The sequence below is a fragment of the Anolis sagrei genome, chromosome 1, assembly GCF_037176765.1.
Source record: "Anolis sagrei isolate rAnoSag1 chromosome 1, rAnoSag1.mat, whole genome shotgun sequence".
NCBI lineage: Eukaryota > Metazoa > Chordata > Lepidosauria > Squamata > Dactyloidae > Anolis > Anolis sagrei.
The window spans coordinates 110,522,165-110,548,223 of NC_090021.1; the positions used below are offsets into that span (position 1 = coordinate 110,522,165).

At 39.5% G+C, this 26,059-nt stretch overlaps 1 protein-coding gene across 4 annotated transcripts in view; it reads left to right on the forward strand.

The window, feature by feature from the left end:
* The window catches only part of IMPG1 (interphotoreceptor matrix proteoglycan 1), a 118,344-nt gene that overhangs the window by 66,069 nt on the left and 26,216 nt on the right, over nt 1-26,059 (forward strand). For all 4 annotated transcript variants that reach the window (XM_067467761.1, XM_060752940.2, XM_067467760.1 and 1 more), the window contains exons 8-12: nt 1,531-1,589; nt 6,952-6,972; nt 12,192-12,439; nt 14,468-14,532; nt 17,310-17,391. In XM_067467761.1, coding sequence (XP_067323862.1) covers nt 1,531-1,589; nt 6,952-6,972; nt 12,192-12,439; nt 14,468-14,532; nt 17,310-17,391 — 475 coding nt within the window. The remainder of the gene's footprint in view (nt 1-1,530; nt 1,590-6,951; nt 6,973-12,191; nt 12,440-14,467; nt 14,533-17,309; nt 17,392-26,059) is intronic.

Below are 26,059 nucleotides of genomic sequence, written 5' to 3' on the forward strand. Positions count from 1 at the left end.
ATGATTTTGATCTTCTTGTGCGGACTATCATTAGATGTCCTGTCTTCATGTGAATGTTTGGGATAACAGAAATTAACAGGTGAATGAGATTTATAGGATGCATGCTAAGTTCACTTGGTGGGAAGAGCTGAACTTAGACTGGGTTTTTGTCCATTAATGCAAGCAATATTTAAGCATGTCAACATTAAAATCTGAATTAAAGTCTCCATAAGCCATACAGCTGTTGTGAACTCTTCAACACTTTCAAAGCATCAGAGTTTTGTTTTATAAATGCTAGAGTAGAACCTGCTGGGAGCATGAGCAAACTTTTTTGCCTTGGGCGGCATTGCTGGCCAGGCCAGGAGAGAGGGAGGGTAGACTACTGATTGGCACTGGGCTGGAAGGGGGTGGGGCGACCCCTCCTCTCGTGCTGCTTTCCCTTCCTCAGCGCAAGGCTCTTGAAATCTTCTGAAATGCATCCATAGATTACACAAGCCAACAAAATCAAACTTTTTGTAATCATCAGACATGAGAGTAGCCCAGTTTAAATCAAATTTTATGCTGATTTTAAATATGTTTTTATTTTTTTTCCATCATGTCAACTTATTTAAATATGATGAATGGTACATTGCAGTGGACTACTGTAAAGTCTGCACATTTCACCACATAATCATGTAACACAAGGCAACAAGTATTTTTCATCAGATATAATTCTAGGTCATTCTTATAGAGCTTTCTGCACTGAATTCAGATCTGTGTTTATGTTTTCTCTATTACATGTAGTTTTTGTAATGAGGCTATCAATTAGATTCTATTGATATCAGTGTGTAAATGCATTAATTATTCGATTAGCCTCACCGCAAAAACTACACATGAAAGAGGGAAAAATGAACAAAGATCTGAATTCAGCTCAAAAGAAATATAAGAATGACCTAAAATTATATTTGATGAAATATACATGTTGGGTTGTGTGTGTGTTTTGTTTTTTTTTCTTTTACCAGCTTCAGCTCTTTTTATGAGTTCCATTTTGGTGGCTAAACTTATAGTTTAGTCTTCTTTTAACATGCTAGGGATAGTTGGTGAGGCAAGCTAATTCATTTTTCCCTTTCTTTCTGTTTTGCTGTTCAAATATACTCAGTATTCTAAAGGAGATTGATATTCCTTTACATTTTATAGCAGGTCATGCAACTAGAATATGACTATCCCAGTCCTTCCCATCTCAGCCCCACCACTGCCACCAGCTGCCTCTCCGCCACTACTGCCTCCATTGTCCACAGGCTGCAGCAGTTCCCGGGGAGGCAGCTGCCTGGCACATCAACTCCACTCCTGAATCCCTCCAGCAGGCCACCATATACATCTGCCAAGAGGAGGGTGTGGGGCTGAAGCAGAGTGTCTAAGGACCTGCATCCAGCCCAAGGGTCTTGGTTTGCACATGCCTGGTTTAGCTAATATCTCTTTGTTCCTCTGTCAGAAAAAAAAATATGACAAGGACAGTTTCTTCCACTGACCTCACCCCACATTCCCTTCTTTTCTTTCTTTTCTCTCTAACAGATGCAAAAAATATTTGAGAAACTTGCAGGATTCAAAGAGATTCGTGTCTTGGGATTTAGGTAAGTGCTAATACAATTTGATTCCAAGTAAGGATATATATTCCCTCTAATCACCAAGAGAGCAAATAAAGTACTGATACAGTATTTGAAAATACTCTGGTTTAGACAACAGTATTTCTAAATTAGTTTCTAACCTTCCAATGATTTCAGGAGTTCTTAATTTACCTATGAAAATAAACTATTTCACTTCCCACGATCCAGTTAGAACCCTTTAGCAAGTATTGTTTTTTCTTTTCATTTCATTTATTATACTTCTTAGCCACTTTTCTCTGCTGTGGACATCCCAAGATAGACTGCAATATAAAAAGAATAGAACTGAGTATTAAACGAATTATAAAAGCACACTGGTTTGCTTTTTTTAAAAATTTAAAAAATAAGCCAACGTCTAACATTTAATAATTCTTTCTTGACCATTTTGTTTGAGAGAAACCTTGAAAGGCTTTCAGATCTCTAGAACCCCCTACGTACAATTATTATAGTTAGAATTCATTAAGGGAATTGCAGAATCAGACCTTTGTGACAGGCTTATATTCATGATTGCTACATATTCACTGGTTTAGGGAATATGTAGGGACCACAAATGTACTCCAGTCTATTCTTAATGGGCAACCGGTGCTAAGATCAACATGAATCTGTTCCCCTCTGGGTCAGGAAGCAGCTGACTGACAGTCCCATCTTCCTCGGCACTAGCCATCTCTGGCATTAGGGAAGATTATAAGAGGGACCTTGTTTCTGTCTGTCAAAACAGAGTTCCTTCACAAGAAGGGGTGAAGACATCACTGAGCTGTTTTCCAACCATATGGAATCAGGCTCCCATTAATGGTAGTAGTGGTTAATGCCTAGTAAGTGGGTGACATGTAACTATGTAACTAAGGTGATATAATAATAATAATAATAATAATAATAATAATAATAATAATAATAGACACTTGGGAAGTGTCCGACATGTGATCCAATACAACAGCCAGCAGAGTGATTTTGTCTGGTGTGGACCCATCTTGTTGTGTTTCAAATAATAACAATAATAGTAATAATTATTATTATTATTATTATTATTATTATTATTATTATTTTATTTTTATACCTCACCTTCATCTCCCCTAAGGGACTCAGGGCAGCTTACAAAGGGACAAACCCAGAGAGCACGAAATTAAAAGCATAACACAATAAGATAGCTTCAAAACAAATCCAAATAAAAACATATCACAATAAAACATAACATCATAAAAACAGTACCATACAGAATGATGTAAGTGCTGATTTCAGAGGGCTCTGGAGGTTTGTGCAAATTCCTAGATAGAGCTAAGGGAAAGTGCAAAATTCAGAAAGGCAGGGCTGGGAGGATAATGTTCATGGGCATTAAAATGTCAGGATTGTAGAGCAGAGGGCCATGCTAAAGTGCTGGAATGTCGGTAACATTGGGCCCATTCTTTGAAACTGTCTAGTCAAAGGCACAGCAGAACATCCATGTTTTTAGGTTCTTACAGAAGGTAGACAGGGAAAGTGCCAGTCTGATCTCCCTAGGAAGAGAGTTCCAGAGCCGGGGGGCCACCAACGAGAAGGCCCTCTCCCTCGTCCCCACTAACCACGCTTGAGACGTAGGTGGAAGCAAGAAAAGGGCCTCCCCGGATGGTGTTAGAGCCTGTGTTGGTTCGTAGGGTAAGATGTGATCGCGAAGATAGGCAGGTCCTGAACCGTTTGGGGCTTTGTAGGTAATCACTTGCACCTTGAATTGGGACCGGAAACTCATTGGCAGCCAGTGGGGCTGTATGTTCAGGAGGGTTGACTGCTCCCTGTAGCTTGCTCCAGTTAGTAATCTGGCTGCCGATCTTTGCACCAACTGCCATTTCCAGGCCATCTTCAAGGGCTAGAAAATTATTGAAAATTATGCCCTATATCTACAGCTTAAGAAAACAAAACTCGGTCACAATCTGTAGCAGTTTTTCCAGGAACCACAGCATTCCAGGGAATCCTGATAAAACTTGATCTAATATAGTCCATATATGTAACAGATCAGGATACTGTAATAATATTCTGTTGAGCACTAATAGGTTTTGAATATCTTCCAAAAAGCAGTCACAGGTGGAGCCAGCCCTGTATTTCTCTGGAAAGAATTCCATAGGGTTACTAATGAGAAGATGTACTTATTTGTGAAAGGGGCTTATCATAGTTAGGCAGAACAGTAAGTCATGTTCAAGAAGCCATGTTCAAGATGCACACTTCTCTTGGCAAAATTAAAAACAACTTGAAACCCAGGAGTAATTTGGCAGAACAGGAAAAAGAGCAGCCATTAGTCACACTCATTATCATCCTAGTTAGTGGGTATGATGTAGAAGATAGATAGTGCCATTCTGTTCTCTGTTTGTGGGAAAGATTTCATAAGCCCAGTGGGAAAGCAACCAGGCAAACACACAATGGTCTATATCCAAAGCAGTTGATGAAACTGCTTTTGTTAGCCAAATAACAAGTGGAACCCCCTTCTACTTTCTGCGGTAAACCCTCTCAATTGAATATGCGAACTACTGAAGGCTGTCATAGAGTGGAGCAGTGGAGAAAGTTCTTCATGAGGGTGCTACACTGGTAGTATGACATTTGGCAGTATGACAACATCAGTGGGGTTAAATCAAGTTTCCTTTCTACCAGGGGAAGGATTCCTAAGCAGTTATTCCCTTAAAGTTGTCCTGACTTATGGAAAAACACACAGATATTATAGAGCAGAGAGCTGTCCAAAGTCAAACTATCAATGCTAGTAGAGAGGCTTGACAATATACATCACATTTGGGGTACAACTTCTCTGGCATAGTGATTTTTAAAAGTATTTTATTGAAGATCACAACCTCTTGCAGCAGCATCTGTTTTCCTGCCTGCTTTCTGTTGCTGAAATAAGAGGTTTGTTAAGATTTCTGGGACTGTATTTATACGCCTTTCATTTCAACACATTCAAAGATTGTTCTGTTCAGAGAACATAAAAGAACTGTAAGTGAATGTCATAAAGGTGGTTTTCTTTTTAATCACGACAAAAGCAGAAACATTTGCTGTCGTCTTCATTTTTCCATTCGGGCGTGCTGTTGCTTAGCATTTTGTGTAAACTTTCAACAAGTAGGTTGAAGAAGAAGAAGAAGAAGAAGAAGAAGAAGAAGAAGAAGAAGAAGAAGTAGTGGTGGTGTCCCTGAGTTCTGCACAAGCTTCCAAGCAAGAAGCTAAGCTGCAATAACAAACAAAGGAATAGCTTTTAACATTAGTGAGATGTAATATATTACGAAGGAATAATCATGATGTTGTACCAAACTGAGCCCCAGGGAGTCTTCTGATGTTGCAGCTATTACCTGAAGCCTCAACTAATTTTAATAAATCATTGCCGAATGGATATGATATGTATGTTTAGGGAAGAGTGCTTCATTTACTATGAAGACTGGTGCAGCAGATGGAGCGTATTATTTCTTTATTAGTAGCATATATATTCCATGTTTCCTCCATTGAGCAATCCTGGTATGCCTTCTCTACCACTTTATCTTCACAGCAAAACTATAAAGTCGATCAAATGGAGAATAAGAGAAAGGAGAGAGAGAGAGAGAGAGAGAGAGAGAAACTCATCCAGCATCTGCACTATCTCAATAATAACTCTGAAATCATCTTAGTTGTTAATGACAGAACATAGAAATAGGTTGAAGGAGGAGATCACTTCTCTTCCCTTTACGTGCATTTATTAAAACGTCTCTAGGGATCTTAACTTGTTTGACAATTAAACCTATTGCTTTAATAAATATATCTGAACAAAACAACAACATGTGAATATTATGATTCTATAAATCCGGTTCTACACTGGATAATTAATGCAATTTGACACAATTTTTCCTGCCATGTCTCATGGGAGTTGTCGTTTGGTGAGGCATCAGCACTCTTTGTCAGAGAAAGCTAAAGATTTTGTAAAACTACAACTCCCATAGCATTGAGCTAATCATATTTAAAGTAATTTCAATCTGCATTAATTTGACAGTGTAGTCACATCTCACTTCCCTAATGGTAGCGCATTCAGTTTACAGAAAAACGTCACAGAGACATTATGTTATCTGCACAGAAAGGCTATTTCCTTTGGAGAAAATACTATTTTCTGCAGAAAACAATTGTATATGAATTTTCTGTAGAACACGTCCCAGACTGCAAAAAATTACATTAGCCCAGGATTCTTCTTGTTAAGGTATTTGAATGCTCAAGAAAAAAATTAAACAATTTTTCAAATATTTCTGAATATTCTTTCCTTCCTGATAATGTTGTTGCAAGATGATCTCTCTATGCATATGACACTGGGGTCAAATTCCTTCAACTTCATTCTCACAATATTGACTATTACAAATCATAAATTATTTTATTTTTCCCATTATTAAATTGGTATTATTTTAGACTCTTAAATTATCTCATATGCTTTTTAAAGTGGATCACTAATGGATGTTTTTTTCAGTACGGCTCCCTGAGATTTTGCAGTATAGGTTGGGATGTAACTCTTTAATAAACAAATGAAGATGAGTAATCAAAGCTTCAGCAAAATGCCACCCAAAAGGATGCAAAGATGTCTGCTCTGTACATTTTTTGACAAAAGAAACCTTGTCATATCATGAATTTCCTTGGCAAGAGTGATCTATGAAAGTTGGGAAACAGCTACTCTGGAGTTATAACCAAGATAAAGCTTCTTTATGTGTCCATCAATAAACATGCAACACTAGAAATTGACTCTTGGATTTTCTGATAATGTCCAAAAAAAAGAGGTGCATTCTCAGGTAGACACTGCATTGGTACAGGCAAAGATGTTCTCCTAAAGCTGTGTGTATATGCCGAGGCAGCTAAAGCACTCCATATTTGGCATGAAAGAGCAACGAGGCAAACAAAGAGAGGACAGTATTACAAAATGTCATGGCAGGACATGGCCTCAAGAGAAGTGTGCATCGTCAGAATAATTATTAGGTCAGGTTACTATGGCCTCGATTTGAATGGCAGCCAAGCAGAGCCGATCCCGGCTTCTTCCTGGGCAGGGGAAAGGGACAGATTACCAGCCGCTGTGATGCAAATGGTGACTCTAGATGGGGAGGGAGACTGGATAGAACAGGAGAAAACATTTAAAGATCTTCCATCCCATGGAAGATTCTCCTTGCCACAGGAAGAGAGAGGAAACAATGATGAAGAATTGTAATGTCACTGAAGTAACAATGAGTGATGAGTCTTTATAAAATCTATATGTATTAACAATCCATTTAAATTGGTAAGATTTAGCCATATTTACATGCTTTAACATTATTATATGTTTGTCTTTTCTCTCCCCTCTTTTTGAAATGTTCCAATCTGTCTGTCTTTGTATGCTGAACTGAAGACAGAAGAAAGAAAAGGATGGGTAACATTTCCTATTTTATATATGACAGTCAATGTAATATGGCATATTCTGTAATTAACCATGGTACCAATGTAAATTAATTTTCCTAGTATTAAGATGCAGAAGCCAGAAAGCACAGGTATCTTACTTTAGATACCTCATCACATTGATATCCAAAGAATGTGCAATAGTGGGGGAATTCACCAAGCAGCATGGCACTTCCAGTGGGCAGTGGGCGAACCCATCACCCCATACTCCACATCACTCACATTGCTCCCTTACCCATCGCGCAGAGGGAAGCATCTCCACCTGGCTTCCCTCTATGCTCACTCTGTTATTTCCTATGTGAACACAGGAAACCTCCCATGTTATCTGGGCAGCATCCTACAATGCTTGGAAGACACTGGAAGCACAGAACCATGCCAGAAGTAGAACTCTAATCCTGATCCCCCTTGACATTTTCAGCCCAAATTTCCAGGGGCTGCATGCAGACCTCACTTTGCGCATTGCTGGTGTAAAATAAAAAATCTAGTACAGTACAATCCTAGAATTCATGGGGGACACATTCCTGAACTTACTGTAGAAACAGAAAACCATGGACAATAGTGAACCCTATTGAAATGAATGTCTTCCACTAGAGGTTACCATAGAGTTGTCCTGGAAGACCTAAAAATTGTCAAGAAGTATCCTGCCTAGGAATTTGATAGATCCTCCAATGCAACTCTATGGTAACTTCTGGCAGAAGCACACCATATAACTCCTGGAGAATATTAGAAAATTCTTACAGAGGGCATATTTTTGTCAGATGCAGGTAAGTAAAAGCACAGGCAGGTGCTAGTCCTGTGGATACAGGGATCATCCTGTTTCTTAAGCAAATTAGTCAAATAATTGAGGGTTTCTTTTTTATTTCTTTAGCAATGAAGCAGTGAATTCACTCTAGGTTTTCTTTTTAACGGTGCTATCTAAGGAGATGAACCTGTTTCAGGAAACCATTTCAGCACATTTCATAGTTCTTATAAAGTTCAAACAAACTCCAGAGTGAATGCACTATCCCACTGGCATAGAAGTTACCAGTTGCCGTTGGCAGTTGGAGATTTCTTTAAACCATGATTCCTATTTTTTATATAGCAGCAAGATATAAAAATCAGAGAAAGCAAATCTAATTCCGGGCAAGTTCTCCTCCCTCCGAGCTCTGCAGGAGGAGGAGGAGAGGGGAGGAGAAAACATGTTAGCCTTCAATTTTGCTATTACTTGCATTTATTCTAATTTACAAATTCCTGATTCCTCATTTTTTCCTTTATATGGCCATCAGGCATAACAAATCACAGAATGTCTCTAATATTTACCTTGCCTTCAGATAAGTTTACAGGAGCTAACAGTGAGAAAATACCAATCTAAATACAGATATAGATCTCCTTAGAAAATGCCTTGCTCTGATGGAAATGGATTTCCAGGCTACCTTCATGCATCTTTGAAAAGCTGCTGGAAGATCAGGTCTCATTTGACTCATAAGAGGAATTGTCCAAGAGAAAGATTTTTTTTTCAGAGGCCTTAGGTGCCTGCCTACCACATAACTATTGATTTGCAATGTATAGTATAGGTCTGAACTATTTTTCAGCAACTGCAAGATTTTTGTCATGTAATGCTAGAGACATAGCACATTCTAGTGTCTCCCCCTCTCTTCTCATGACTGCAATTGCACTAAAAAAATAAAAATAAAAATAGTCAAGGCAAGGGAAAAAGCCCAGGTGTTTCAATTCAAATTGAGAAGTACAGACATTAGAGCTTTGAAGAGTGCCATTCTGATGATAGACATTTCTGTTTATGTAATTGCATCTGAGATAGATATGATTACAACCCTGGCATGATGACACATTTCATCATGATGTTGACCTGGAGCTTCCTTAACCTTTAAAATTAGATGCCGTGCCACTTCTATAAAAAGTTTCCTCTACATGCATTAGACCTTGTGGCCAGATGTGCGTCATATTGACCGCCTGTATCCTTGGATTCTGTACCTGCAGATTCAACTATCTATGGCTTGAAAAAAATGTAAACACTCAAAAGACAAATCTTGTTTTTGCCATTTTATATAAGGAACACATTTCACCATGCCATTGTGTATAATGGGATTTGAGTATCCACAGATTTTCATATCCATAGGGCAGTGGTTCTCAGCCTATGGGTCCCCAGGTGTTTTGGCCTACAACTCCCAAAAATCCCAGCCAGTTTACCAGCTGTTAGGATTTTTGGGAGTTGAAAGCCAAAACATCTGGGGACCCATAGGTTGAGAACCACTGCCATAGGGGATCCTGGAACCAAACCCCAGTGCATACCAAGGGCCAGGCCCGTAGCCAGGATTTCGTTTCGGGTGGCGGGGAAGGCTAAAAAATTTTCAGGGGGGGTTTCAGGGGGGCTGAGTTTCAGGGGGGGCTGAGTCTGAGTGAAAGAGGGTCTACCCTAGCAAACCTTTTGTATCATTACCCCAATACCCCCATGCATATGGGATATATTGAGTATGGTGATCAGATCATGATATGAATAAACATAACAGTTTAAATAATGGACCAGTAAGGCCTTTTCGCGAACCACCATGAGAATTTCGGGGGGGGGGGTTAGCCCCTCAAGCCCCCCCCCCCTCTGGCTACATGCCTGGCCACTAAGTGGTAAAGGAAGATACATAGTCAAGCTTTCATAGTCAAGCAGGACCAACACAAAGAATTTAAATGCTTGAGGCAGAACAGAGCCTCCAAGCTAATAGCATTATTTGATGCAAGGCTCAGAAAACTCCCTGAGTCTTCCTTTCTCTAACATGGAAGATACAATACCATCTAGTGAGATACACTGGAACCCTCTCATGACACCCAAATTCTATTGTCATTTTCAGCTTCAATTTAAAGCCTGCCCTGTTTCCTCACTATTATTCTTGTATGTGCATCCCATTATAAACTGTGATAACTGCAGATCAAGCCATGTCTCTTGTCTCCTCTTCATGTAAGCTCATCCTTTTCATGCTATCCCCCCCTGACATGGTCATGTAGTGACCATTGGAGAGCAAGGGACTAAGAGAAGATTTTGACTGATTTCTTCCAGCCAGACACCTGACATTGAAAGCATCCTAGGGAATGGGTGTGATCGTTGTTCATCTGATTACACCAGAGTGGTCAAGTGTGAAAAGTCTGAAGGATTCATTAATGTCTTCCTTGGAGGGTTGCACCTTCCTTGCAAAAAATTAAAACAATAGTCCCAATTGTTCACAGAAGGCCTGTAAAGGGCAAGGGAGGCATTTACACCATGTTTTAGGCCCCTCTGTGCCAGAAGAATTTTGATTATTCCATGAGACTGGCACCAAATTCTAGCCTCCAAAATGACAGAGTGTGTTACAGGATGTCAGCCACTGAATAACCGTATTAAACTACTATGTAAAAAAAAATATTGATGCATCCCATTCTTCCCTAGAAAACATGCAGTTCTTCTGTAAGTAGAAGTACATCTGCTTCTGTTTTACTGCTCAGCTGACCCTCCAAAATCTGTATCTATTTATTACAATAGCTTCACTCTAACAGAATTACCACGTAATAGATGCAGACGGTTTGTTTGGTCTAGGATTCCCCTGTTTGCTGGGTTTAACAACAGCTAATAATGAGATATGCATGTTTTGCCACTGGAAAGACAAACTTCTAATGTTTGACAGCTATGGGATCTCATCTGTCTTTTAAAGAAATTCAAAGTCCTCTTGTGTTTGAAAGGTTCAATCAGGGGGTGCTCCACCTCCAGGGAGATAGTAGTATTTAAAAATATATATTTAAAATACTCTCAAGATTTCATAGGAAAGAATTCTAATTTATATATTTATATATCAATTTACTAGTTGTATGGTAGATGCTATCATGGCCAGTAGCCCTAGCCATTTTGCAATGCACTTCAAGACAGAGAGAAAAAGAATGAATATACAGAAAAGCACTGGGGAGGAATGACTTGACTTCCTCCAGTAAAAAAAATATACTGTTTGAATATTGGGGAAATATACAGTTTTAGTTTAGGAAAAAATATTTAAGGAAAGGTTCTTAAAAAGTGATTGCCATTTGTTTAATACTTCAAAATGTCTTAAAGGCTGTTACATGTGCCTTCATGCTTGTTAAGCGTGTCAAGAAAAACTGGGGCTGTATTTGTATTATATAGTTAATTGTTTCTTGTTCTTTGTAAGTTAAATGCACTTTCACTTCATTGTGCAGGTTGCCTACATTGTTAAATTCACATTTATACAGCTATTGTGAACCCTAATAGACCTTCTATAACCCTGAATCAATGGCAATGACTTCAAACCTGTGTCTGTAACTAGATTTAAAAGAGTGACCAGGATCGAAGTAATTACTTCTTTTGACTAATATACATTGGCAAGTCAGCTTTCGAAACAAATCATCCAATTTACAGACAGTTCTACCATGTCCTTCCCCATGCCTGGACTAATCTTTATAAAATATGTAATAATCACACATAAGAGCATATGTCAGGATCCTAGACTGGCTACTTAATTATGTCTGAATTGCCAAGTGCAATGGTCTCCTAGTCTGGCCATCCTAAATGCAGTGGTCTCCTAGTCTGACCACCTATTTTGGACCCAACTGCCCAATCAGGCCATGTTGAACTTCCAGTCAGATCAGAAGCACAATGTCACCTCATCTCCTCTCCATCATCAATGATCAAGCTTGTGTCGAGCACTTTCCAACTGAGGTCCTGATTCTGATAGTCACAATCTCTCCTTGGCATGAAAGGCTAGAAACATTATCTTCCTTCTCTCCAGTTGGAAACTGACTAGATCTCCTCCTCCTACCCATCCAGCTGCTATCTCTTAATGTGGATTAGGATGGCATTTATGAACTTTCTATTACTCTAGACCAGTTAGAGATCTGTAACTTTGCTTTTTGAATCTGTACGTATAGTACTTAATGCCAGTTGTAGATATTTAGATGCTTGAGGCAAAAGTCAAGATAAGAATGTTGGAAAGGAAGTTAAATTTTATTTCTACATTGAAAACATCTTCCACCATACCTGAAGGCTGCAGGCGAGCTTAAAGTGTGTGGAACATGTGATTGAGTAACAGTTCCAACAATGTACAAGCAATCCATGTCCCCTCTAGTGCATGCTACCTGAGGCAAGTACCACTCTACCACCCACCTGGTAGAGTAGACCCTATTGAAGCACTTCTAAAGCACCATTTATTTCTTCATGCACTGCAGGACAAGCAGCACCATTGCACGATATGTTGTCAACTTTGAAAGAGATGAAAGTGAAGTGAAAGGCCTTCCGGATGAGATCTCTACTATTGGGTCCAACAAAGTTGAAAATGAAAAGGTTCCTCTTGGTGCAGAGGGGGAGATACCGGCAGTCAAACCAAGCGTAGCAGACCTTCAGCAGATGGTTGCCATGGCCCTACAAGAAGATAAATCATTATCCATGGATCTTGGAACACTTCAGTTTACCGATGGTGAGTTGGTCAGAATTTAGTCTTTGTGAATAAGAGGCTTTATCCATAGAACATGAATAAGTTACCTTTCAGAATCCCACCAAATTCTCCAGACCAGACAGGATAGCTATCAATGGCCATGCTGGGTCAAGAATTCAGGGAACTGTGGTCAAAAAGCAACTTTTGCAAGTTCTAATATGCAACTTCCTTGCCCTCTAGACTCCCAGAGGTCCCACAGGTGCAGCAAAAAAATAGATAATCACATGGCTTAGCTGTCTTGGTTACACACACCAAGTGAATAGGACTAAATAGCTAGAGCTGAGGATATTTTCCTCCCAGAAAATGTCTGAAACTTGTGTTTTTCTTGCCCCATCCAATTTCTTGCATAAGAAGAAGAAAGGTAATTCCATAAGCTTTTCACAAAATTCTGTTCACCAGTTTCTCCTTCACCCAGTGACAATGGTACTAAAGGATGACAATGGTACTAAAGTGCTATGAACAATGCAAAATAGAGCCCGGGGTCTTTTTATAAATTGATTCTATGATTCTCCTTTAACACCTACCATTCTATCCTACCATTCTATCCTTTAGAAGTTGCGGTTCATGGAGTCATGTTTACAATTATTATTCAGGCAGCTCTAGTGCCTCACCAATCTACAAACCCTCTGATTCCATAGGATCAACCATGGCAATTAAAGTGTAATAATACTTCTATAATTATATTGTGGGAAAGGGATCCAGGTTACTAATCATCTGGGGTATCCTTGATGGTATCCTTGAAGTGACAGGCTTGACTCTGAAGGATCTGGGGGTGGTGATGGCCGGCAGGGCACTCTGGCATGGGCGGCCCATGAGGTCACAAAGAGTCGGAAGCGACTGAATGATTAAACAACAACAATAATCTGGGGAGGAAGATCAGAGATGTGACAGTGTTGCCCCATTCGAAACCACCCACCCATGTCTTCTTTCCATGACCTCATGCTGTTATGAGTCCTCTGTAAATGCCTCTGAATATGTTGCAAATCAGTTGGATATTCTTTGGTTTACATCTGATTTTTTTAACCCAGCCAATTGTACTTTTCAGAGAGGCACTGAAAATGTATTTTAAAAAAAATATGGATGTGCCAAAGAAGTACAAAAACATAATAGCTGCAATTGGATGGTACTTCCAACCAACTGTATACCCAGACCTATTGCTGCAACATATGCAAAATGTTGTCAACCTGAGAAATTTGAACTTAAATACTACATCTACTCATGTATAAATCAAGCTTATGTATAAGTTATACAAAATTTGGGACCAAAATTATGGATTTTGATATGACTTGTGGATAGGGGAAAGCAAACCTGTGCAGAGAGGGGAAAGCATCAATCTTATTTTAGAGCCAGCCAATCTGTCTGCGACTACCATTTCTCTGCTCAGGCATTCAAAAAGGGCAGAAGTGATGCCACAGTGGAGAAAATAGAGGGGTTGGTATTTCTTTTTAGGCTCTCCTGGGACAGACTAAACTCTTGCCTTTTCTCACTCTATTCAAAGAAAGGGATGGTTCCTTTTTTATAAGAGTTAAGGCCCAGTACTCACATTGATAATTGTTTACTGTTGTTCGTTTTTTATTGTTTATATTATTTTCTGTATCTGTGAGTTGTTGTAAGCTGCCTGAATCCCTTTGGGGAGAGGGTGCAGGATATAAATAACTATTATTATTATTATTATTATTATTATTATTATTATTATTATTGGCCCATGGATTTTGACTCAAATTTTTGGTTTGATTTTCTGAGTAAGTTTTCTAGACTTATACATGAGCATATAGGACAAATCTTTCCAGCTAGTGTGCTCAGAGAGTTAAATGTTCTCCGTTAAAAATTAAATGAGTATAGGTAGATAATTTTAGAAATCACTTCATCATAAATGTGTGTCATATGTGATGGCTGAAGTTTGTCACCCATCATAGCACATCTTTAACACTTTGATCACTAATCAGATTCTTTGTACAGAACTTAAGTAGATTTACTTGGAAATGATCCTTTGCATTTGTCTCTTCTAAGCCGAGGTTAGGCCATCTAGTGACGCAGACAACGCGCTCATTGATGCTGCAGCTGGACCTGGATTGGTGAGTAAATGTCTTCACACCTTTATTTCCCCAGAAGGTAAGATTTTTATGTATACACATCTTTCTCACCAGCAAAATAAAATCAATACAAACATAAAACCTTGACTGTGATTAGGATTCACATCCCTCAGATACAGAGCACATTCTACAATTATTGCTTTTGAAAAAGGACATGACTTCTTCTCTTTTATCTATGTCTTCTTCCCATTTATTTTTCCTCTGTGCTATTATTGTTGTTGCTATTATTTTTATTATTAATCATCATTTTATATTTAATAATAAAACTCTAGGCAACTTATAAATTATTTCAACAGTATAGATTAAAAACATACCCCAAAAATACCCAAATTTTAAAATACCCATATTTACACTATTTACTCAAGTCTAATGTGCCATCGAATCTAATGTGCACCTGAAATTTTAAACCCTGAAACCAAAAAAAGTATTTGCTGCCAAATGTAATGCACAGCACCAAAAAATGCACTCTTTGTAATTTGTCCAAAAAAGGTGTGCATTACAGTTCCTGCACATTTAGGATTCTTTCGTTCAAAATGAAAATGTTACAACACCCAAGCTTCCAGTGATGGAAAAGAAAACCTTGGGGTGCATCTATGTGGCACTTTACTTACCTCGGTTCAATGCTATGGAATCCCGGGGGCTGTAGTTTAACAAAGTTTTGAGCCTTCTCTGCCAAAAGAATGCTATTTCCTCACCAAACTACAAATCCCTGGTTTGTTTAGCACTGAGTCAAGGCAATTACATAAGAGATGAGGTCCCTCAAAGAGAAGTTCCAGGGGAAACTCTTGAAGCAGCTTCTCCTTTTGCTTTGACTCAGCACTAAGATTACTGTATAAAGCAAATCTAATGTGCACCCCAATTTTGGCAAGGTAATTTAGCCAAAAAAAAAGTGAACATTAGATTCAAGTAAATATAGTATATATGTATATCTTGTGTGTGTACAGGCAGTCCCCAAGTTACAAACAGCTGGCTTACAAACAACTCATAGTTAAGAACGGTGGTGAGACAACAGGAAGTGAAAGAAATCTACTCCTAGGAAGAGACATTCATCCCTGAAAGAATGATCATGAGGGAAAGGAGCCTCCACAGAAGCTTTTTCTCCGGTCTTTGTTTCCAAAACAAGCCAATTTTTTCAAAATCAGATTCTCACAGGGACAGAAAGTGAGGTGAAATCTTCTGAAAAGGAGCACAGACAGCAAAATAAACAGCACGGGGGTGTTAACCCTTCCCTAAGCTAGCCAAGCTTTTATATAGATGAGAGAGACAGAGACAGAGACACAGACACACAAGACTGGAGTTACACTTAAAAATGTACCTGCTCCAACTTACATACAAATTCAACTTAAGAAAAAACCTACAGCGCTTTACAATTTTTCTAATTACAAAATTTGTAACACCCATGGGTTATGAAGATAAATATTTATTTGAATAGGGCATCTCTGACTTTTTGCCCAAAAAATAAAAATGTGTTCATGACATGTTTATATATGTGTGTGTTTAAATCCCAAGGAACTACTCTGTAGGATTTAAACTCTATTCTTAAAATTGATGTGTGTGTGTTTGTTTGCAATTCATAATCTTCATAACTTTTACAGATTGGCAATTACTGGGACCCATTCGCATTATAGAATTGTAGCACTTCGATTCCTCTTAACTGCCACGATTCCATCCCATAGAATCCTGGAACTTGATATTCTGGGTGAGGGACATTTATAATTCTCAGCCAGAAACTTCCTCTGATGCCTCACAAAACTACAAGCCCCATGATTCCATAGGTTGTAACCATGGCAGTTAAAGTGGAATCATAATGTCATAATTCTGTCATGTGAAAGTGATTCCGGTTTACAGCAACAGTGGACCTTCTGGGCTCCACAGGGATTAAGTTCCACAATGTCTCATAGATGCCAAAACAATGGATGGTCACACCTACACCATTAAATAATGTGCATGGAGATGCTTCACTATGAGCATGTTCACATCATCAACATTTTAAGTATAGGATACAACAAACCACCCTTCTGAAGCCCTTGGATTATGAGGGTCCACAGTATATAGAAAGCAGAGTTTAGAATCATGCTGGATGGAGGTTTTAAAGTTATAGATCAAAAGCATAACATTTACATGCTCTTATATGATCCTGGAGCAAAGTAAGGCAAAGTATACTGATTCACTGCATATATTTTTATAGACTGCACATGCCACTTGTGCATGTAAAGCAGAGACAGGAAACATGTGGTCTTCAAAATGCTGATGGACTACAAGTCCCATCAGCCCTAGACAACAGCACCAATGGCAAATAATGCTGGGAATTACAGTCCAAAAATACGTGGAAGGCCATGTGATTTTCTCCCTGACTTAAAACATCTTAGTAATAAATAAAATGATGTGCAGTGTGGCCCCTAATTTCTAGAACAGTAAAGTGACTGTTAGTTGCTGCTCTCTACCCTCTACTCTTCACTTCTTTCTTCTATTTCTCTTTCTGGTAGACGTCTGACGTACCACTGGTTTATGCAAGTCCAGCAACTGTCACAGAATCTTTTAATGAGATTGAGGAGGCAAACCTCATTCTAGATTATTCAGTGCCCACAGTGCCTTTCAATGCCTTGGATGGTACTGGGGTCCCTCCTCTCAGACCAGGAGATCTTGATGTACCTCCTCCAGCAGACCAGTCAGCCAGCAATGAGTTAATCCCAGAATATTCAGAGATGCCAACTGAACAGTCACTCACATCTGCAACATTTCCCGCTGGTATCTTTCAGGAAGTTAGTGATCAGAAGAGTGAAGATGAGCGGATGCAAGACCAGATCTCTATCATTGACTCACAGATCATCCCTGGGGAAGGTAAGTTGTCATGCAACTTGCTGAACAGGAGATTGCTCTGTTGTCTTGTTCAACCAAATACACAATTGAATGCACATATCTGTGAAGTGAAACTCAATGAGCAATGGCACTGCATGCAGAACGCTTCTTTCACAATCCAAAACTGAGTACAGTTTTTCGACATGGGACAAAAATGTTCAATTGCTTCCCAAGGGAATTCATACATGTGTATAAAGATTATTTGCTTTAGCATTTGTGAAAGAGCTAGGCTGAGTGATTGAGGTGTTTATTGTTATTTGATTGATTTCACTTAAAAAACATTTTGTCTTGTTGAATAGGCTAGCTTGATCTTTTATTGGATTTCTTGTTAATTTGAGCATTGAACACGTCTGCGACTTTTCAAACTTACTTTTTCCCAAGATGTTGCTACTTAGGTATTAGATCTGTAAGTTGTCTGTGGGCCCTTCCACACAGCCATATAACCCAGAATATCAAGGCAGAAAATCCACAATCTCTGCTTTGAGAACTGGGTCATCTGAGTCCACACTGCCATATATCTCAGTTCAAAGCAGATAATGTGGGATTTTGTTCAGCTGTGTGAAAGGAGGCTGTGAATTATCATTGAAGAACAGCTTCTTACCCGGGGCAGTGAGAGGCTCCCAGGATTTCTATCTGCCTTCACTACAGGCAATACATGAGTCAGGCTAAAGTAGGTTACAATATCAGCAGCTTGCCTCAATACCTTCAGATGCAGAACTAAATAATCTTGCTCAGGGGGAAAGGCCAAAGAAAAGTGCCAGCTTCAGATAGTAGAGGAAAGATATACAGGCCAGAGACACACTGTTGTGGCAGCACTACCACTTTTTATTCTCTTTCCCCAAGATGAAGAGACCTAGGTAAGTAACTCTGAAAAAATATATACATCTATACCCTACTTCTTCAAGTGGTAAGAGTTTTATTCATGGGTAGTTCATGGTTGCAGAGATGCAGAAATTTCAAATTGGGCCCAGCTTTCTTAAACCTGTATAGTGGAGGGAATATAGGTACGTGGGAGGGAAGTCTCCAACATACAGGGGTGCCAAACTTGTCCGGTGCCATAGGTGAGTACAATCCTTTTCAGAATAAGGTGTATAGAAGGAAGTTTTAAAAACTGGCTTTTATAACAGTGCTAATTGTTTGTGTGCACTTCTCTAGGGCTTGTGTGACAAAGACTTTGACAGCAAGTGATGAAATGAAAGTTATACATTCTGGGAGTAGGGAAGGATCTGCCATAATTCATTCCACTGAAAACAGAGTGACAGCAGGTCTCAGTCTGTCTTTGTCTGTGATACATTAGCTGCATTTCCCTTATCTGGCTTTCCTGTTTGCCAATGTATCAGGTAATAGGGCTCCATCACACTCTCTCTGTTCCCTACCAGATGTTTCCTCTGTCTGAATACAAGCAGATGATAAGAAGCAGCTAGCATTGCATTGCTGTATGTTGTGTACCTTTGAAAATAAGAACAAATCCATATTAGAAATCGTACACTGGGGACAAAAGATCAGTGGCCATTCATGTAGCTTCTGTCTTCCATATGTTTGCCACCAATCCAAACCGTAGAATGATACTTGATACTATACCAATACATCTTAGTTTTATTATGTTTATGACAAGCTTTTGAATTTATAGACAGTAACACATTGCAATCTGTTTAGCCCAGATATCAGTTTAAGGATGAAAGCAGCATTGTCCACATGCCAGAGCCTTCCTTAGTTTTCCACCTTGCTGTCTGGTGCAAACCTTAATGACAACAGTGTCAAGAGCGTATTGTTGAAGGCTTTCATGACCGGAATCACGGGATTGTTGTAGGTTTTTTGGGCTGAATGGCCATGTTCTAGAAGCATTCTCTTCTGAAGTTTCACCTGCATCTATGACAGGTATCCTCAGAGTTGTGAGACCTCACAACCTCTGAGGATGCCTGCCATAGATGCAGGCAAAACATCAGGAGAGAATGCTTCTAGAACATGGCCATACAGCCCGAAAAACCTACAACAACCCAGTGTTAAGAACCTTTTTACCATGCTGTCCCTTTTCACTCTGATAATTTCACTCTTTAATGTGGTCTTTTGAAACAAAAGGAATCTGCATTTCAAGCAAACACATAAGCCTGCATGTTCCACAGATAAGAAGCATAAGTGATAGTTACTGGAAAATAAAAAGCTGTTTAAATAATAGATATTTATCAGCAATAATTTGATTTTCCAAGGCAGACAGTCCAGTTTATTCATGTAAATGGCTCCATCTCTTACCGTTCTCAAAATGCTGAACAGATCAAAACAAATATGATTTCCTTATAAACAGCATGTACATTGCCCATGGATGGAGGCAGCCTTCATTTCTATCTCATTAATCTGTAGACATAGTCACAAATTTGCCTCATGTTCCAGATTGCTGGGTTTTAGTCATTTCCTTTGTTTTGTTTTGCTTTGTTTTGAACAGGCTGGCAGATTTTAATGCTTTTGGCTATTTAACCAAAGAACCAGAAGGGGGTTATTTTTCTGATATAATTTGGAACAAATATTTTGCTGAGAAACATGCTTCCATTCTGTTCTGATTTATTCTCAGTCTGTTAATCAGGAGTGCCCTTATCATGAACCAAGGGGAAAGAGTCTTATATTTATGAGCATTGCCACTTTCAGGTCAAAGACACTCAACATAATGCATAGATGGTAGATTTAAAAAAATTAAAGAGCCCACATTCACCCTGTCTAATAAGCTGTCACTTCTGACTGGTGTTCCTCCCAAACAGATGACCATAGAGCTGAGCAATCTATTAAAGCAGTGGTTCTCAACCTGTAGGTCCCTAGATGTTTTGGCATTCAACTCCCAGAAATCTTAACAGCTGGTAAACTACGAGTTGCAGGCCAAAACACCTGGAGATCCACAGGTTGAGAACCACTGTATTAAAGTCACTCAATGTCATGGACTTTTAAAAACAGAAATGGAATAGTGTTGTCTTTTCCTAATGCTTACTATATTATCATAGTTAATTGAGTCTCAATTGAGTCTCCTTATGGAGAGAAAAAGAGGGATAAATAATAATAATAATAATAATAATAATAATAATAATAACAACAACAATTTACAAGCCCTGTAATTGTTAATTCATTTTCTCGCTGACAAATTTCTCTTTTGTGAGTTTGCATAAAGTGTATTTGAGTTTTTAAAAGTAACCTTAGTTGTTATGTGAAGAACAGTTGAACAATCTAGAACCTAAGCAAAGCTATGAAACATATTTAGATCTCTGCTTTAGCTGAACATGGCCTCCTGGCTGTGGTCAATGGCACAATGCTGAAATGCTGTCTGGGAATGTGGTAATTTCTGGGTTCTTCTAATATATGAAATATGTATTATCACTACATGAATGTTAGAGTCTCATCAACAATATGTTGCCATCTGAAACAAAATAATCACCTTTACCTACAGAAAAAATGTTGACTGTCATACTGTTAGAAAGTTCTGATGTCATAACCAGATGTATGACATCACAACTCACTTTTACAGTCATTCCAAAAGTGCCGCTACCCCCCTCCCCATCCTATCACCTTGGTAACTGTGTGGCCCTCCCAAATATGCCCACTTCTGGGTTGTTAGGGAGTGAGGGAATCAATGGTGACACATCCAGCTATTTTCCTTTATCTGGAAATGCTGTTATGAGGTCACTTGAAGAGATATCCTGCCAGTGTCTTTCATTGTGTTTCCAACTCAAAGAAAACATTTGAAATATCACTGCTGATCCCCCACTCTCTGACAATCAAGAAATGAAATGCACAGCTTATAAGGTGGGCTTTGGGACTGTCATTGGAAGATGTAGCTAGGGACACATGCTTATATGAGACACATACATTCCCCAGTGCAGGATTTTGACCATTGTCTATGTGCTTCTTAGACAGAATGCTGTAGCTTCTATATCAAAGAGCAAGCACAGACCTCCTATTTGCTTGTGGTATCAGGGAAACAGGAAATGTAATTGGTATGATACAATGATATCACCTTAGTTGTAGGAACAGAGGAATCAGTTTCACTTTAGCTCTTTTTCCTAATTTTCCCAGTGTTACATTCTTTTCATCTCTCTCTCTCTCTCTCTCTCTCTCTCTCTGTGTCTGTGTGTGTGTGTGTGTGTGTGTGTATCACATACATTAAAATATACACATCTTAACTCAATTGTTGAGTAGAGAACTGTGTCTCAAAATTCTGAGAATAACTGTCTCCTGCTTTTGCATATTTCCTGAGGGAATTTCTTACTGAAATATGAATCATACAACATTTTCTTCCATTCCCAACAATTAGCAGAGTGCCAGATTCCTGTTTTGTGTGTATAACCACAGAGGGAACATTTCACACTGGACACCACTGCATGCACACCTGCAAAGAGGAAATACTTCAGGGCAAAAGCACCTGTGAGTGTAGGGTTCTGTTGCAGTGGATGTGTGAAGGCATTTCAATAGCCCGAAATCTGACAGTTTTCATGTTATTTTGGATGAGCAAGCCAAACCAGGGTTAGCACTGTGTTTCCATTATTATTTATTTACCTTTTTTAAAATTCTCTTTGATCACATGCTGACAACATCACTTTGAATATATTCATCAAGAGTTCTGTACCCATTCTCTGTTTGTCATAGATCATTGTGATGTGTTAAGATTGCTCTGTGTGTCACCACGGCTTTGAAAACGGAAAGAACTTATGTGCCTCTTACAAGAACTGCATCATATATTGGTAGATAGCAGATTTGACATCAATTCTGGAGGATCCCAAATAATTTCATCATATATTGATAGATATAAAATTTGACATCAAATCTAGTAGACATGGACTGCATCCATGTGCACATACATCTGTTGCTTCAAGGAGGCAACATTAGATTGTATTGTCAAAGGCTTTCATGGCCTGAATCACTGGGTTTTTATGTGTTTTCCGGGCTGTATGGCTGTGTTCCAGAAGCATTTTGGAACATGGCCATACAGCCCGGAAAACACATAACAACCCAACATTAGATTGTTTCTACTCTGCCGATTTGGTGGAAACATCTGCAAATGTTATCAATATTAGATTTTGGTTTTTGGAAGGAAGGTATTGAAATTTGTGTTCAGATAACGTATATTTCTGTGTTGGTACATTCCTAGTCGCCCCCACCCCCCCACCCCACCGCACCCCCCCACCCCACCGCAACCCCCCCACCCCACCGCACCCACCCCCACCCCACCGCACCCCCTAATTTTACAGCATAGGGGTTTTTCCATACCAAAAAAGTCTAATATTTGTTCCCTTTAGAAAAAAAATATTTTGCATAAGCTCTTTTAAGAAATAAAGTCACAAACAACAAAGTTTCTGATTTAAAAAAGAAAAATAATATTTTTTGCAAGATTTAGTTCCATTCTTGTCTAAAACATATACCGGCAAAGCAGTATTCAACCCATGATTACTCAGAAGTATTGGCCAGGGCTTATTTGTATGCAAATACACATAAAAATAGTACAGCCATCAGGCACTGTCATGCTCTGATTTATAGGCTTAAATTAACAATCACATTTTATCAAAAAGGTGTCATGTTGAGAATCCATTAACTAAATCTGATGGTACTACTTTTTTCTCTTCCACATTGTCATTTGTTGTTGTTGTTCATTCGTTCAGTCGTCTCCGACTCTTTGTGACCTCATGGACCAGCCCACGCCAGAGCCCCCTGTCGGCCATCACCACCCCCAGCTCCTTCAAGGTCAGTCCAGTCACTGGTTGGATCTTCTCGCAGTCCAAGGCACTCTCAGAACTTTCCTCCAACACCACAGTTCAAAAGCATCTATCTTCCTTCGCTCAGCCTTCCCTAAGGTCCAGCTCTCACATCTGTAGGTTACTACAGGGAGTACCATGGCTTTGACTATGTGGATCTTTGTTGCCAGTGTGATGTCTCTACTCTTTACTATTTTATCGAGATTGGACATTGCTCTCCTCCCAAGAAGTAAGTGTCTTCTGATTTTCTGGCCACAGTCTGCATCTGCAGTAATCTTTGCACCTAGAAATACAAAGTCTGTCACGGCCTCCACAATTTTTCCCTCTATTTTCCAGTTGTCAATCATTCTTGTTGCCATAATCTTGGTTTTTCTGATGTTTAGCTGCAACCCAGCTTTTACGCTTTCTTCTTTCACCTTGATTAGAAGGCCCCTCAGCTCCTCCTCGCTTTCGGCCATCAGAGTGGTGTCATCTGCATATCTGAGGTTGTTAATGTTTCTTCCAGCAATTTTCACCCGAGCTTTGCATTCATCCAGCCCCGCACATCGCATGATGTGTTCTGCATACAGGTGAAAAAGGTTGGGTGAGAGTATGCAGCCTTGCCGTATGCCTTTCCCAATCTTGAACCAGTCTGTTGTTCCGTGGTCAGTTCTTACTGTTGCTACTTGGTCCTTGTACAGATTCCTCAGGAGAGAGACAAGGTGATTTGGTATGCCCATCCCACCAAGAACTTGCCACAATTTATTATGATCCACACAGTCAAAGGGTTTAGTCAATGAAGCAGAAATAGATGTTTTTCTGAAACTCCCTGCCTTTCTCCATTATCCAGCGGATATTGGCAATCTGGTCTCTCGTTCCTCTGCCTTTTCTAAACCCAGCTTGAACATCTGGCAACTCTTGCTCCATGTATTGCTGGAGTCTTCCTTGCAGGATCTTGAGCATTACCTTACTGGCATGAGAAATAAGGGCCACTGTACGGAAGTTTGAGCAGCCACATTGTCATTAGAAACATATAATTTTACCTCCATTTTTCTGTTCTCTCTCTCTTTCTTTCATCATCCAGAAAAGTTCCCTGTCCTCTAACAGCTACATGCTATATGCACAGTATAGATAGATCGTAGATTATAGACAGACATTCAACTTTTTATCTATTTGTTCCATATTTTCAACTATTTTTACCCGTCCTTCCATCTCATTAATGCAAGGATAGGCAGGCTGAAGCCCTAGAGACCTAGGGAGGCCTTAACCTAATTGCATACAGCTCTAGGCCTAATTTCAAAAGCCTTCTGCTAGTTATCATTCGAGGCCTCTGGCAAGAGCACATTGTCCTCCTGGCAGTCCACTGAAGGCAGAGGGAGAAAAAGTGAGAAGGAAAAAGGCAACTTTTGAGTTCTCACTCTGCTTACTACTTGCTCCAACTCCACCCTTGACCTAGTAGATTATACCCAAGAGAATGTGACCTTTAGCAGAGAAAGGTTTTCCACTCCTGAGTTAATGTGATGAACAAAGCAATTAATCTCACATCTAAAGGCACATCTGGAACTCCCATAAACATCCACAAATGAGGCAATTCAATTGCACAACAAAATTTCATTTGGATGCATTCATGGACAAGTCTATTTAGACATGAGTCCCATTTATTTCATATTTACCATCCATGTATCATTTCCCCTAATGGGCTGAGGTAGATATTAAATAACTGTAAGAGATAAGACTACCATAAGCCATATTTTTCCAAACTGCTACTCTTCAGAGGTTTCAGAAAATGAGTCCCATCAGCCTATTTCAACATGGTCAATTGTATGATGATGACAGTCCAGAATGCCTGGAGAAGATGTCATAAATTGAGAGGGAGTTTCATAAATAAATGCTCATAGTACTGAGCGGAAGTCCCAACTCTGTCCTATCCTACATTCTTAACCCATCCCTAGGTCAGGGATAGGAATTGTGTGCCTTGCAGGCATTGTTGGGCAATCAGTCAATCAGTCCTTATAGCTATTTTAACCATAGTCAATGGTGATACATGTTGGGAACTATAGTTCAACAATATCTGGAATGCTGAATAACTTCCACTCCTACTTCAAGAACTAAGTAGGGCTTAGGGCCATTGTAGATATGCTGAGAATCAAGGATTTGAGGTTTGATACCTATTTTAAGCTCTCTCTCTCTCTCTCTCTCTCAGCTATCAGGCCCTAAGCTGCCCTGTACCACTGTGACATTTACGACCTTGTCACATGGCTGCTGGAGTCCCTTCACAACATTAGGGAGCATGGGGAACCTGGTGCCCCATACCCCGCATCTCCTGGCTCAAGTAAAGGAAGACCCCATGGGGGGAAGCATCAATCACACGGCTTCTCCCTCAAAAATGGGAAGCCTCCCATGTTGCCACAGTGGCAGCATGTTCTGGCTCCGGCCTACTTCATCCACAGAGCTCTGCCAACATCGTTTGATGGGAGCTGGGGGCTCTGTAGGTGACCTGGGCTAAACCAGTGTATGTCACTGATTTTGGCCCTTTGTGATAAGGTCATAAAGCAGCTAAATCGATGGCATCCAGGTGACACATGATTCTGCTAAAATATTGAAGTTGTGCTTCCTAAAAATATAGCTATATCATTGTCCTACCAAGTTTAAAACAGCTACCAGGGGATGGAGATGGAAGTGAAAAACATTAATTTTAAAATGAACAGTTAAAATACTTAAACCTGATTGATCTATTAATCACGATTATTGCATGGAGGTGGCACACTGGCATTGACCGTTGCCCATTGACTCCCTTCTCACAATAAACCCCTTTCTTAGCCTTTATAAGAAAATTCTTACAGTCATTTGGAGGTTTTTTTCACCAACTATCACTGGAATTCTGAAGTTGATTTTACAAAATTATTTTTGTAAAAATCTGGAGCATCAGATCTGTGGGACGGCAG